At 28.7% G+C, this 15,165-nt stretch overlaps 2 protein-coding genes across 3 annotated transcripts in view; one reads left to right on the top strand and one right to left on the bottom strand.

Moving 5' to 3' along the window:
• Positions 1 to 14,485, bottom strand: part of LOC123301731 (protein kinase 3-like) — a 169,233-nt gene extending 154,748 nt beyond the window's left edge. The window contains exons 1-2 of one of the 2 annotated variants that reach the window (XM_044884610.1): positions 14,379 to 14,485; positions 2,477 to 2,572 (exon numbers count right to left, since the gene is read on the bottom strand). In XM_044884610.1, coding sequence (XP_044740545.1) covers positions 2,477 to 2,495 — 19 coding nt within the window. In that variant the 5' untranslated portion in view covers positions 2,496 to 2,572; positions 14,379 to 14,485. Of the gene's footprint in view, positions 1 to 2,476; positions 2,573 to 14,378 lie in introns of those variants that run through there. The other variant, XM_044884611.1, reaches the window with a different exon arrangement.
• On the top strand, positions 886 to 1,858 carry LOC123301733 (diazepam-binding inhibitor-like 5). The gene is made up of 3 exons (XM_044884613.1): positions 886 to 1,023; positions 1,223 to 1,334; positions 1,592 to 1,858. The coding sequence occupies exons 1-3, from the start codon at positions 1,015 to 1,017 to the stop codon at positions 1,714 to 1,716; spliced, it is 246 nt and encodes an 81-aa protein (XP_044740548.1). The 5' UTR covers positions 886 to 1,014; the 3' UTR covers positions 1,717 to 1,858.
• Positions 14,486 to 15,165: the final 680 nt, after the last annotated feature.

Consider the following 15,165-nt stretch of genomic DNA (forward strand, 5'->3'; position numbering starts at 1 on the left):
ATATTTTTTGAGTCAACGAACTCAATACTTAATTCAAGAAAATAAGTATTTGGCTGCTCTCTTGGACCAAGAAAATATTTACTTTCTGCACTGTTAAGAACATATTTTCTTTCATTTTTAAGTGGAAGGAAAACGATTATATTTTTGGACAATAATTTAGGGTAGATACCTAAAATTGGAAAAACTTCAAACACACAACAGAAGATACAGTTTTTATCAGCATTTCCATTCCCAAAACGAGACTTCATGTTGGGATTCGAATTTTTTCTGATTAATTTGCTCATACAGAAACATATTAAAAAATCACCCGTTAATATTTAAGCTCGACTAGTGATCGAACCACATTCTTAAATGAGTATTTTAACACGCTATATAATTTGTTTATGTTTAAGTAAAAACCTGTATGAATAATAATTTATCAAACACGCACGCGTTATCGATTTGTTTATTTTTAAACTAATTTTAACATATATTTATAAAAGTTTAAGCATCAAATTGAGTTTACGCTCCTTTATCATGTTAGTAAGTTTTTTAGGTGAAAGAAATTGTTCTGAGATATCTATCTATCTTTGTATAGAATTTTAGAAAAATTGATTTTTGTTAACCAATCGTAATTGGTATCAGAAGAAAGATAATTTAATTACGAAAATAATGATAGCAGAATCTTTCATGGAAAAAATTGATTAAAATTAATTTAATTAAAAATAAATTCGAAAGAAGAACTATGATAGAGGTGTTTATAAATCAATAAAACATAACAAATATGTCGCATCTGAATATCAGATGAGTGAAGATCAATTTTATCCCGTCTAGCTTCTGTACTATTACTAGACAGAATTTAGAATCAAAGGCAGCTTATTTTTTTCTTAAACAAAACATTAAATAATTTTTAATAAACAATGACAAATTTTTGAAAAAATATTTGATCCAAAATTGTTAGACGTTTATGCCAAAGTATTCAAATATTTAGAAACATTATCTGTACAAGAAATTTAAAGTTAACCACCAACCATTATGGCTGAGGTAATTTTATAACAAATTAAATTTGGATATCAAAATTTTAGGACGATTTTGACACGAAGTCGAAAAAAATCTATCTCCACAATTTCGATACTCGGTGTTGATGTGTTTTCGTCAATCATCGATTGTTATGAGATTAGATTTTCGTAATATTCTTAATATTATGGCATTAATTAATTTAAAATTGATTTTTTTTCTATAGCAATTTGAAGAATGTGTCCAAAAAGCTTTACAATTGACAAATTTGGAAGAAAAGGATATGCTATTATTGTACAGTTTATATCAGCAAGCCACAGAAGGAGATTGTAATACACGTAAGATATTTTTCTATTTTTATAACGGGTCGTTGAGACACAAGGCTGCAATTCTTGAATGATTGTCAGATCGAACGATTTTAACAAATATAATGAAATGGCAGGATACAGACTACCCTTTTGAATAGGACAAACCCTTTTGAATAGGACACCGTGCTAGAACCCTTCTCATTTTCTAGAAATTTTTGATATTTTGAGATTTCTTTAAAAATATGAATTGGATCATTTATTAAACCATTATTATTTTTCTTTAACAGCGGCACCAGAAGACGAGGATGCCTTAAAACAATGGACTGCATGGAATGAAAAAAAAGGAATGGAGCAAGATACAGCAAAAGTGGAATATGTAAATAAAGTTACACAACTTACTGGTGGAGCATAAAATCGAATTTCAATTCTTATCTTTATCTGATCAAAACTTAAAAGTATTATAAATTCCGTATTATTTGCCTCAAATTTATTTCCTCGAATGCTGAAAATGTATTTAAATATCTATAGCTAAATAAAATAATATTTCATTTTTACGGTCTCTTTTCATTTACTTATTTATGCTCAGAGAATTAATTCTCGTTGTGCCTTAAAACTACAGCAAAAACTTGTGGGAACGTGTGAAAATGTGGTTTTTAGTTAATAGAATCCAATATAGAAAATAATTCGATAAATCAGTATTCGTACTCTCTGGGAACGCTAAGGCGCGCACACGCATAGCGGTTAAACTCGCTCTTTTTGCGTCGGGGGTTAAAGTACCTATGATTTGACTTGAGAGCCTTCCTTTTCGTCGGTTAAAATAATGTTTATTTTACGATTCATTGATCATCATCTAAGATATCGCCAGAAACTCATGTCTCCTGCATTTTGGAGATTTTCGGTGGCATCTCGAACAATAATTATCTTGTCGTCAAATGGTTTTTTAAGTTTTTTAAGCCCACAAATATAAAGTGACATTTAAACCAAAAAAAAATCATACCCAACTGTGTTTTGAACAAAAATTTTTGCCGAAGATAATCAAAAACCACCATGGATTCAATGATTCTTGCTTTTTCATATTTTTTATTTTTTTAATTTATATGTCTTTAAAAAATTATTATTATTTTTTTTAATAATGATTGAAAATTCAAAGATAATTAAAAAATGTCTCTTACCTTGACCAAGTGTTGCCATGATTAATTTTTATGTTAATGATTTGTGGAAATTCCAAATGTACAGATGAATATACAGTTTGTAACTTGAATATATCGCTGTGGGATATAAAATTTTTCAATTAAACTTTGAATTTTGTAGAATTTTCTCAGAAAAGGAAATAACATGAATTTCATTCATTGGGCAAAGCTTTTATGTCATTTTAAACTGGCTGTAAAGATGAAATTGATATGAAATGTTTAAGCTATTAATATTTACATGCAGGCTATGATGATTCATGCAAAAAAGTCAAATTTTCCCTCAAATACGAACTTTATATTTCGATATCGAATGATACCGAACAAAGCTCAGATAATTTATGAAATTTTATATTGTAATAATTAAAAACGGTAAAAAAAAAATAAATATCTACAATATTTTATGAATGTGTTGGCCTCTGAAACATGACGCTCAACCTTCTGAAGGTTAAATAGTAAAAAAAAAAAAGATTGAACAAGAAACTGAACCTTGTTTGTTAAATCTCAACTATAAATAATTATTTATTCATAAATACCTACAATCACCGGCATAGAATTTCGTTCAAATAAAATTATCCAAAAAAAAGTAAAAACTTGTTATGCTTGTATTTGGACAATAGGTGGCAACCTTCGAATGAATGGTACAAGAGATAATCTAACACTAAAAGAGGATAATCCTTATGACGAATTTGGCCATATTACCCATAAAAATATAAAACTAGACTTGATACCATGATAAAATTTGAAAGTGAAATTAAAATTGATTAAAAAACGAAGAAATTATAAGCAATCAAAGATTGCATTCAAAGGTTGTCCATCTCCTTTTAGCAAAACAAAGATTTATATGTAATTTCTATGGCGACACCCCTGTATGACGTCACCAGTGGGTATCTTCCTCTTTATTTAGTTAGGAATTTTAAACGTTCATATTTTCCGTACCAGTAAAGATTTTTAAAAACCAACTTCACTTTTTGAAGTGAGAATTCTTCATCTGAAGAGATAAAAAAAATGTAGTAGTTGAAAATCCAATGCACTTTGCATCAAGTTTATAACATGCTAGGGTCGCGGCTGTGGATGAGATTCTGTACCAGTGAGTGTACATAATAAAAATTTATAAGAACTAGCATACATCAGTACACCGGCTAGCGCATTGTCGCTTTATCCGAGAACCGGATTTTTTATTCAATATTATTATTGATTTTTCAACGTGCAATAAACGATATAAAAAAAACTAACAATTTAAATATTTTATTATTCAACTTAATAATTATTGTTTGTAAAAAATATATTTCATATTATAAATCAATAATTTTTTATCAAACAAAATACATTTATATTCAAAACAATTAATTTGTCAAAAACGTAATTGCATAAAAAAGATTATGCAATAATATCAGTTAGTACATGTGACAGTTTTTTCAGCTCAAAATATAATTTTCCAATCCAAAGTGACGGTAGTGTCAGTCACGTTTTGTTCTATAGTGTCATTCATAATTTATTTTTTTAATATATTTGATTCTAAATAGGAAAGTTCTTAATTTTTCCCAAGAAACAAATTAAAATCATAAAAACTGCATAGAGGATGATATTGGAAATTTAAAATCACTCTCAAATTACACTTCCTTTTCCATGTCATGTCAGTCACAGTTGAATTTTGTTAAATCTTATCGCGTAAAGTTTTTTTACGACAGAACCATAATTGTAGAATCAATCATGAAACTATACTAAAACTAAGACCGTTGGATAATAGAATTCATAATTCTTTGGGTCAAATGTAGTGTCAAGCACAAATGGAATCATTCTTGACATGATTTTGAAAGAAAATATGGTGTGTTAGTATGATTTAGTTTTACAATTAGAGAGTGTTCGCTCTCAGATGCAAGACGTATTTCATTCCTATTGAAATTTTATAAGTAATGAAATGTCTTTAATATGGATATGTTTTCCATATTGTTTTGTCGAAAAATTTCACCACATTTTAGTCATCGCATTTACATTGATACTATTTAAACACCAAAATGTGTCATTATCATACGGTCTATTCCTGACAGTCAAATAAACTAATTTCTTTTAATAAATTGTAATATATTTGTCATACACAACAAACACCTCCTTAAAAGTAAAAAATAAAATTAAAAAACATAAAATCTCAAGCACATTAAATTCACATAAAACATGTTACATTTTTTTGTAAAACCTACAATTATTATATTCTTCTACCTACGATTTAAATAATAATAGTTATTTATTTATGCGTACGAGAATGTAAGGTAAATTATTGTACCTAGGGAATAATGTACCTGTTTTCTTGTACGGCTTTCAATGATCCTGTCTTCTTGAGTTAACCAGGGCCGGATTAATCCTCAACGAGGCCCTAGGCAACCATCAACTTGGGGGCCCTTTTTTCACGTCCGTTCCCTTCTTTTTTCGATTAAAAAATACAAACTTAATCTGACTCAATGCAAAGTATACCTAACATCTCGAATCGCTCTTGTCGCGTTGTAGCTCTTTCAGCAGCTTTGATTTTTTTTTAATTGCGAGAAGGATCGTTCGGCAGAACAATTTGTGATCATTAATGTTAAAAAAATCCGAAGAGCTATTTCTGTGTTAGGAAATACATCGGCTAATTGATCTTCCATTAGAATCTTATACAAATGACTATAAGTTTTGTCAAAGTAGTCGGAAATGTCCTTTTTAGGAACTTAATTGTCTAGTTCGTCGGTCGTCGCCTTTTGAATGCGGCCAATTGAGTTTTATTTATTTGAGTAAAATTTATTTTCAGTTCTGATTATATTTCCTTTCACTCTCTAGAATTTTATGTTTGTAAGAAAATTTTAGAAGGCTTTTTCATTTTTTGGGGGCCCCCTAAAATCGGGGGCCCCAGGCAACTGCCTATTCTGCCTACTTGTTAATCCGGCCCTGGAGTTAACTATATAAAGATAATATGTTCCAAGGAAGTGTTATTTAGTATTCAAATTCTTAAAAAAATACGCAGCGTGTTTGATGCTAAAATGTAAGATTACTCTGGGCTCAATCTGACTTTCTGGGCTCAATACTCTTCCGTATATTATTAAAATAAAAATATTTAATAAAATTGATAAATTTAAATATTCGCGCGACACCACGTCATATAAATAAAATAAAATAAAATGTTGAATAAATTTCAAATTAAAAAATACTGGACTATCACCGTATTATACAAGACATGATGAATATTATAATAAAATAAATTTTATAATTATAGAAAATTACGATCTGTTCTTTTACATATAATCTACACAAGTACACTGAGAACCATTGAAAATCAAAACAATTAGCGATAGGGCAATGTTGGATAAAATGACTTTGGATTTTTAAATTTTCTACACATGTGAAAACTTTTATTATACAGGTGAAAACGTAAAAATTGGAGTAGATGACATTACTGAATACCAAAAACTTCAATAAATTTCACTTAACTTGAAAAATTCGTAGTGCTGGAGCTGCGTTAGCTAAACGAATTCCCTCAGAAGATGAAAAAAAATAACACATTTATTTATTTTCTCATTCACGAACTTGACTTTCCAATATACCAAAAGTCTATTTGATACTTGAAACCAAATTTTATTCAAATCGGACTTAAATATATTAAGTATCAAATAGAATTTTGGTACCCTAAATTTTAACGATGGTCATTTTTGACATCTTTTAGGTAGAATCGACCATTTCAAGAAATTTTCACAAGTTTCCATCATCAGTACAAAAGCAATAGCTCGATTTCCTTCAGAAACTCGCTAAAAAGTCTACTAAGGATTAGAACTCAAGTTTTTCTCCCTAAAGCTTCTCCGAAAAGTTATCTCATATGGCATGATGGTTACTGTAGCGTAATATTAATGTAAATACGTTTATTTTACATTATCATACAGGTAAGTACTTTTACTGTAGGTAAACTAAACGGTTTACCTAAGCTATAGATAATATGCATTATCAAGAGAACTGTCAATATATTACTAAAATACAAAAAAAAAAACTAGTGTTTATGGGTAATTATATACTCACTGTTAACATGAAAAGAAATTTTTATATATTATTTATTGCATATATTATTTGACTTCTATTCTTTAACCCAGAGCTTCAAAAATATATAATATATTGTGTGCAAGTGATGCTTATAAATTTGATAATATAGATATCGCTCTTCAATCATCAATACTTTAACTATAGTCGTCTCTGTTGATCAAATGATGGATCTTCGATGAACTCATAATTAAATTAAAATTTTTGTTTTTATATCATCGAAAACCTTATATTTTTATGGTAATTTTTATAAACTACAAGATTGTCTAAATATTTTAGATAGTTTTTTATCACACTTTCTAGATTTTTTGATATAGAAATATCCAATTGAAAAGGATAACCTATATGATTCATCATTTTTTCAGCCAACTTTGAACGATAAAATAATAATAAAAAGCCCGATGATCTAAGAATTTTTGTGATTTTTGGAAACTTTGTTAATTAAAAAATATATTTATAAAGTTTAGAAATATGAACTGAATTAGTCATTAGATAGTTTTTTTTAAATGTGGGCTATCATAGGAACCGGTCCATCATTGGATGGCGAGCGATAATTGTTCCGATTATAGGACGTTTCCAATTACCGCGTAATTGATTGTATGGTTCAACTTTTCCCAGACAAGTTACTTTTAAAATGGTTAATTTTTTCATTAAATGAACCATTGTTGCTCAATTGTATCTTGTTTTGGATTAGTTGTTGATTTTTGTGACACATTGTAATTTCATCCATAACAAAATAGCTTATAATCGACAATAATTTATTAAGAAGAAAAATTGTTTATGAAGTAACGAACTAGTAATATTTTATTTTAATATATTCCACCAATATATTGCTTGTGAAGTTGTAAAGACACAGACTTTATAATATTTTAAAATTCCCTGAAGCTTGAATATATTTAAAGTTACTTTTTATTTTCTATTTCTTGGATATCAAAATTTAATTATTATTATTAAAATATCAAAATAAATATAAAAAAAACTTAGATACAACTATTTGATTCAAAGAATTGTTGATAAATGACAGAATTAGAACATTTTGTATATATTGACAAAATTAGAAATAATTAACAATATATGTATAAATAAAATTACTAGTAGAAAAAAAATTAAATTCATGTATTTACATTCACTAATTAAATCAAGGTTCGATGGCCTTATTTTACAGCGAGATTAAAAAGTGGTCAAAAACATCAAGAAAATCATATCCTTAAAGGAACGAAAAGATCCTTAACTTAGTAAAATCAGAGTCCAAAAATTCGATTTTATTCTGCCCAAATTTCAAAATCACTAAATTTTCTGTGCAACGATGGCACAGACAGACACACAGACTTTCAGGTGCTATTTGGGCAGTTCTTGACAACTCAATATGTTTCTGAAAAGTTGTAAGACACTCTATTAAGTTCGTACATTTTCTTGATTCACTGGTAGACTGTGAATTTTAGGCAATGAATAAATTCGTAAATATTCTGAAACATTTAAGAGCTTTTTTCCCCACTTACAAATAATTTTAAAAAACTACAACGAGAAGCATCACTTTATGCCCAAAGTAATTTCATAAGTAAAAATTGAATACACAGTGCATCTAAACATTTCTAGCTGTTGCATCCACAGATACTGATATGAACTCTCTTAACAATTATCTTTCACCAAAACTCTAAGTCATGTCGGTGGATAGTTGTGAAGAAAATTCCACGTACAAACACTTTTTCTGGCCATGAATATGGATCAATAGATCAAACGCATCATTTTCTATAATCAATTATATAATTATACATAATAAAATAAAAATTCATTTCATTAAAAAAAAAATTCAATTACGAAAGTGTTTTTGTCATTTTCACTAATAACCTTGATCTATCTAACTAATAGACAATATATTTCAATATTTTAATTTGTATTTCATGTGTAGAAAATTCATCGCGCAGAAGCTACGTAAGCGAAATGAATTGATATTTTTAATGAAGTGATAGATAAATTCGAAAAATTTTATAGTTATTTTCAAGTTATAACATAATTAACATTAAAATTGAAAAAATATATATTTTTTAAAATTTATGTCCCCGCTACTGTCCGTGCTCATACATCCTTAATTAGTCAGGCACAAGGGAGTTTTGAATAATTTATTTAGATTTTAACTTTAATTTTAATAGATTTTTTTTAATATCCATCGACTAGTTTTAGAGAAATCGACGAAAACATATATAATCCATCGACTGTTTTACCATAAAACCATAATGTTCAATATGCCTACTTTTGAAGTCATTTATTTATTTACATAATCGGGCAACTCTCTCTAAAGTCCAATTTCATTAAAAAATAATCAAACTTCTTATTTAAAATTGCCTTGGTGTTCATATCTCCAGAAATAAAATTTATCATATATATAATTTACAAAAACAACAACTCATTTTCATTGAAAAGGGAATTCGTCCAAAAACGATGGGTGTGTTTTTATTTACAATAATACCTGTATGATATTATTATAATAAAGATACACATCTTCTTTTCATTACATTAAAATATAATCAAACATAATTTATGGATTTAGGAACTTAGGAAAGGTTTTATTTTATTTTATCATCATCACAAGGTTTTTTTTTTTTAAGATATCACTACAACATCGCAATTATTCTGGGTATATTATCCGTTTGAATTTTTTACTTTTCTAAAAGATAGGAGAAAGACTTATTGTTTTAATAGAGTTGCTATATCCTCAACTGTTTGAATGGTCTTTAGTTCCAGGAAGTCTCCAATATAAAGGTGTTATAAGTTTGGTCGCTTTGTATTTGACCCAGCCTGTGTGTCTGCCTGTCTGTCTGTCTGTGTGTGGCATCGTAGTGCCTAAAGGGATGAATCGATTTTAATTTTTTTGGTTTTGTTTGAAAGGTAATTTAATGGAGAGTGTTTATAGCTTATGTTTTAAGTGCGAATTTAAGGTTGCGTATCCGAAAAAACTTTAAATTGGCGATGATCTTCCTAATCGGCTCAGTTTGGAAAAGACTTTATGGCAAGAGTTTACATTTGCACATTTTTAGATCATGAGTATGTTTTTCGTCAAACCTAGCCATAATAAGCTCGAAATGAGATGTGAATCATGGAATTTAATAAAGGAATAAGAAAGATAAGTGTACGACAGCAAAGAACTTGCTAGAGTAATAAATATATATTACTTCAAGAATTATCGATTTAGTGAATGCAGCTAATTAGAATACTATCATGTTATTATATAAGCCCAAATGATTTAAAATCACTCATTACAATAAATTAATTAACTACATGAAATTGTTTAATTGTTTTTTAAATAATTATTATAAATTTCAATGAATAAATACTTTCATTTTAAATAAAATATAACAACAAACATGATACATAATTTTAATTTAAATAATTCATAAAATAAACATAAAATAACTTGTTTTGGGTATGCCATGGTCAACCATCAAAACATTTAAAACATTAGTCGCGGAAACAAAACACTAAAAACAGTCAAAATTCAAAAAAGTTGAACAGTAAGGCATATTTGAATGTGGTTTTCTGTATTCGATTCGTTAGTAATGGAAATGAAACTTGTTACTCCGGAATTTTTAGGGTTCAGGGTACCCCAGGATACCTTAGGCCTTGTAAACCAATTAGGTATCGATATTCGTCATTAGCAACCTCAAAAACCACCTTGTAACTATTTTGGACTGATTATGTAATGAATTTCTCAAAAAATGTCCAGCCTGCATACCAAGTACCTTGGAGACTCATTTTGACGCAAAATTCATCTTCAGCCACAACAAAAACCTCCGAGTAACGATTTTGGACTAAATTTATAACGAATTTCCCAAAAACTTTGTAACGGGCTGGTGATTCTTATTTCTTATTGATTGTATGCAAGATCAATGAGATCTATGATTACCATCTTTTACATATTATTTTGGTTACATAAACAACCAATTACCCCCAGAAAGTGGATTTAAAGACGTCAAATGGTTATCCTTATTTATTCTCCATATTCCAGTATTTAAATGTATGAGCCAGTTCATATAACTTCAAGAAATGACGAGGATACCGTCCACCCTGGGTACGTTGGAGACCAATTCTGCCGGCAATATTCGTGCACAGCGATCCCATAAACTCCCAAGTAAAGAATTTGGAATCATTGATGATTGTGCAATTATAAAATGCATATTATTTATGCAAATTGCATATTTTTATTTTCTTATCAATGAAATTAGATCACAAATTTCCTGACGTTCAAACGAATCAAAGGAAACCGTATTCCAAATCTGTCTTACTGATCAAATTTTCTTCAACTTCAGTGCTTCGTTTCAGCGACTATATGTACATATAACGAGTTAACCAAAATCAATGAATAGTTTAACCACAACACGTGTGATGAGTCTTGATGATGGTTTATGACTAGGACTGCTAACCGTTCCCGAATTTGTCCTCACGTCCTGAAATTCAGAACATTTTATCTCATCCCCCAGAAAGATATTCTGTTCGTAAAAACGATCGAAAAATGTCTTAGGATTCATAATAATTACTTATGGGTTTTGTACGATTTAAATAAAAATACCGCAGAATTTGTGGACGCAGACAAGAAAAAAAAAGCATTGAAAAATTGATTTTGTAATTAAATAATTACAAAACGCAATTATCTTGAATATAATTAATTTTAACTAAAACACGAAGAGATTGTTTGTGGAATTTTTGTTTTAAGATTAATTATTTTAATTTAAAATAAAAAAGAAAAACTTAAACCAACTTCAAGAAAAAAAAAAGATACTAAAACAACTACTTCAAAAGAAATATCCCTTCGGGTATAATCGGTGAAGATGATCACCCTAAATACATTAGAGTGCGAACCATGGTACATTATACTATTGTACCATGGAACACACTTCATGAATCATGATTTATCGATAGTAATTTAATATCTAAAGTTTCGAATGACTTTGATCTACAAAAATCCATAAACTTAAAGCGTACTTTCTTTGATTAAATGCAATAATGACATATTTTTAAGATGTATTTTATCCGAAAGCTAACATTTTTCGAAAAAATGGTTTTTTCATGAGGTTCAACTTTCTAATTGGAAGTGTTATTCTATATCTTACCGTTTTGAAACTAAATTGGCTATTAAAGAAACCCGAAGAACTAGGTCCAATCGGATGTCAGAACATGATGCCACCCATCAAACTCAGCAACTTTTTTTCAAATAATTTTTTGATTGGTTGGCTATAAAACTAGATATTTGGATGTATAGATTTAAGTAGCCCACTCTGTATTTTGATAAGTATTAAAAAGAGATTTGATGATTAATTCTAGTAAAAATCCATTTTCTTCGTATCAATTCGAAAACGTCATCGTTTCTTTGAAGTCGGTTGAAACAAATAAGTTGTAACATTTTGGGTGGTTTGAGTTTTGTATTTATAAGTAATTGAACTAAATAATTATATCAATTTAATTTGTTACCTAAATTTTTTTTTCCTCTAGACTTTAATTACTACTAAATTAAAGTGAATAGTCAAATAAGAATAACATTTCAATTAATTTAATTTAAATTAAATGCAAAAAAAAAAAATCGAATTAGATAACAGACAAAGTAAGGAATGTCTACGGGTTCTTAAAGTTAATGTTTTTTTAAACCTTCTCGATTAAATTTTAGGCCCATTTAGGTTGATTCAGTTCAGGTCCTAATGACTAATCGAGCGCCAAGGAAAGTTTAGACTTGTGGTTGGAATTATTTTTATCTTATTTTCAACTTTAATGATGAATTTTGAACTTCATAAATGTAGACGAAAAATCGGCATCAAATTTTTCGATATCTGCCTTGGTTTTTATGAAACTTGGCATAGTTGTCCATTATTATATCATAACTAATCAGTTAAATTTTTAGGGGCCTTCAGAGAACTGAAAAAAATATATTTTAAAGATATTTTAACATTGATTCTTATAGGAAATCATAGATTTTATTTTATTTCACTGGACGTTCAGATTTTTAGTTCTCTGAAGGCCTCTACAAGTTTAACTGGTTAATTATGATATAATAATAGACAACTATGCCAAGTTTCATTAAATTCTAAATGCAAAATCTATTACCGATAGTACTACCTTAAGGTATTTTTTGATTGGTTAGCTACAAAACGATTTATTCGCCAACTAATCTGGACTATCAACCTTTTTCTTTGCACCCAAAAAGGGTAAAGTTTTAGTCAAAGTGTGTATTACGTCAATACCACAAAGTATGTGAGTTTTTTCTAACTAAATAATAATAAAAAAAACAATTCACAATTTATCTTAAAACATTTGTCATGGGTATTGCACCTAAATTGACATTGAAAATCTTTCTATGATTAATCATTTAAACAAGTGATTAAATCATGAAAGGAACTGAACCCTATACTATGTTCAAGTGGAGGGAGGTAGTTTACATGAAGGTCAGAACTATTTCTTTCTTTTTTTTTTTTCGTCAAAGATTATTTTACTCGATTAGATTTTTTATTTATTATAAAAATTGTTCGAACTTAATTTTGTTTATGAACGGTATAGAATTCTCTAAATGAATTTGGAAAGTACGGCCCAAAATTAGTAGGATTACATACTTAGTTTACCAAAATTGGAGATAACTTGGATGTGATAGAGTTAAATTCAAGTTTTTGGATTTTAATGACGTCATTTAGTTCAAAAAATCGAATTTTGTCATAATACACTTAAAAATTATTCAATTTGAATGTAATTTTTTTTGGAACCCACTAACTTTAGGTCACACTCTTCATCTTTGATGTTACTTTTTCGCTACCATTCACTTTTGTGCGAAATATCGGGACCAAGTCTCCAAAATCTTGAAACCTACTATAGGTAGGTTAAATTTGGCCACAAATTTGAAAAGTATGATCCAAATTTAGTAAGATTACACATTTGGTTCATCAAAAATGAATATAATTTGGATGTGATGGAGATAATTTAATTTTTTGGATTTTAATGTCATTAAAAACAAAAAAAACGAATTTTGTCATAATACACCCAAATTTTATCCGATTTGAAGGTCTTGGGTCCGTAGAACCCATCCTATAAACTGTTAAAGACAGAACAAAAATTTAAATATAAAAATTGTTTCTTCATAAATCGAGACAACAGCCTTTAAATAGGGGATAATCCTAATGTCGAATTGGCTATATTACCCATAAAAATGTAAAACTAGACTTGATACCATGAAAAGTGAAATTAAAATTGATTAAAAATCGAAGAAGTTATAAGCAATCAAAGATTGCATTCAAAGGTTGCCCATCTCTTTTTAGCCAAAGTTTTATATGTAATCCCTATAGCGATACCCACGTCTCACGTCACTAGTGGAAGTCTTCCTCGTTAATTAGGAATTTTAAACGTTCATATCTTTCATTTTAGTAAAGACTCTTAAAAAACAACTTCACTTTTCTATTCGTGAAGTAAGAATTCTTCATCTAAAGTGATTAAAAAAATCTAGTCCGATTCCTTATTGGATCTGTATCTTAATCTATGGAGACTTCAACGCGCGGCTCTTATTATATACTCTTATAATAACTATCAGCCTACAAACTTATACAACATATAAGACATACAGTTTCCGATATCCGGTTACGTCATACCACCATAATTATGTAGATATGCGCAAATGAAATATAGATAAGGCGTGCGTGAAATATTCTTATTAAAAAGCAATTAAATAAAAATGACAGATTAATTACAATATATGCTCTGAATCTTATATAGAAATGAAATGAATGACAGATTAACAACATATATGACAGCAATATTATCCCACTTTAAGCGAATGAGAGAAAAAATAATTTGATAGACGTACCGTCATATATATAAAAAATCAAAATCGGGCACGATTTTTTTACATAAAACTATAAAAACGCACGAACATATATCAATCAAGATATTAATTATATAAGTATATCGATTTTATTTATAGAATAAAAAAAATATAACACGATTTTCCTAATAAATAAATAAAGAGTTTTTTTGTTGTTGAGTGTATTTTGTTGTTTGCGAAGTGCCGACTGCGTATATTTGTATTTTGGTTTTTTTTTTACAACGTTTCGTGTGATAAAAAGAAGTGTTTTCGTGTCGTTTAAATAATTAAAAATTACACAACACTTTTTTTTAAAAATCGTAACAAACGTGTGCGGTTATTTTTTTTATTAATTATTATGATCCGCCTCGGCCACTGCCTCACAATCTACTAAATATTAATAAATTTTAATTCTGTATCTTAGTTAGTAATAATAATACTAGTTACCTACATTCTCTTCAGTCAGAGTGGAGTCTATGTGGAATAGAGTATGTAGATGATAAAAAACTACTCTGTATTAAGTAAGGAATGAAATAATAAACATTAAGACACCCTCTTTTAATCTGGCCATGCTGCGCACTTGGCCAGGGACCCGCAACCGACAGTCCTCAAAAAACAGTCATTCTTTGCAGCAATCGTTCCATTCTATATAGCGCAACACAAGAGTACAATCGCCATTAAATTTCCTTCTTTGAAGATCATCGAAAACTTTTTTAGGTTTTTTGGTTACGGAGCCCTAAACTCACACTTAAAACATAAGGTAAGAACACTCCCCGTTAAATTATTTAAT

The sequence above is a fragment of the Chrysoperla carnea genome, chromosome 5, assembly GCF_905475395.1.
Source record: "Chrysoperla carnea chromosome 5, inChrCarn1.1, whole genome shotgun sequence".
NCBI classification, from domain to species: Eukaryota; Metazoa; Arthropoda; class Insecta; order Neuroptera; family Chrysopidae; genus Chrysoperla; species Chrysoperla carnea.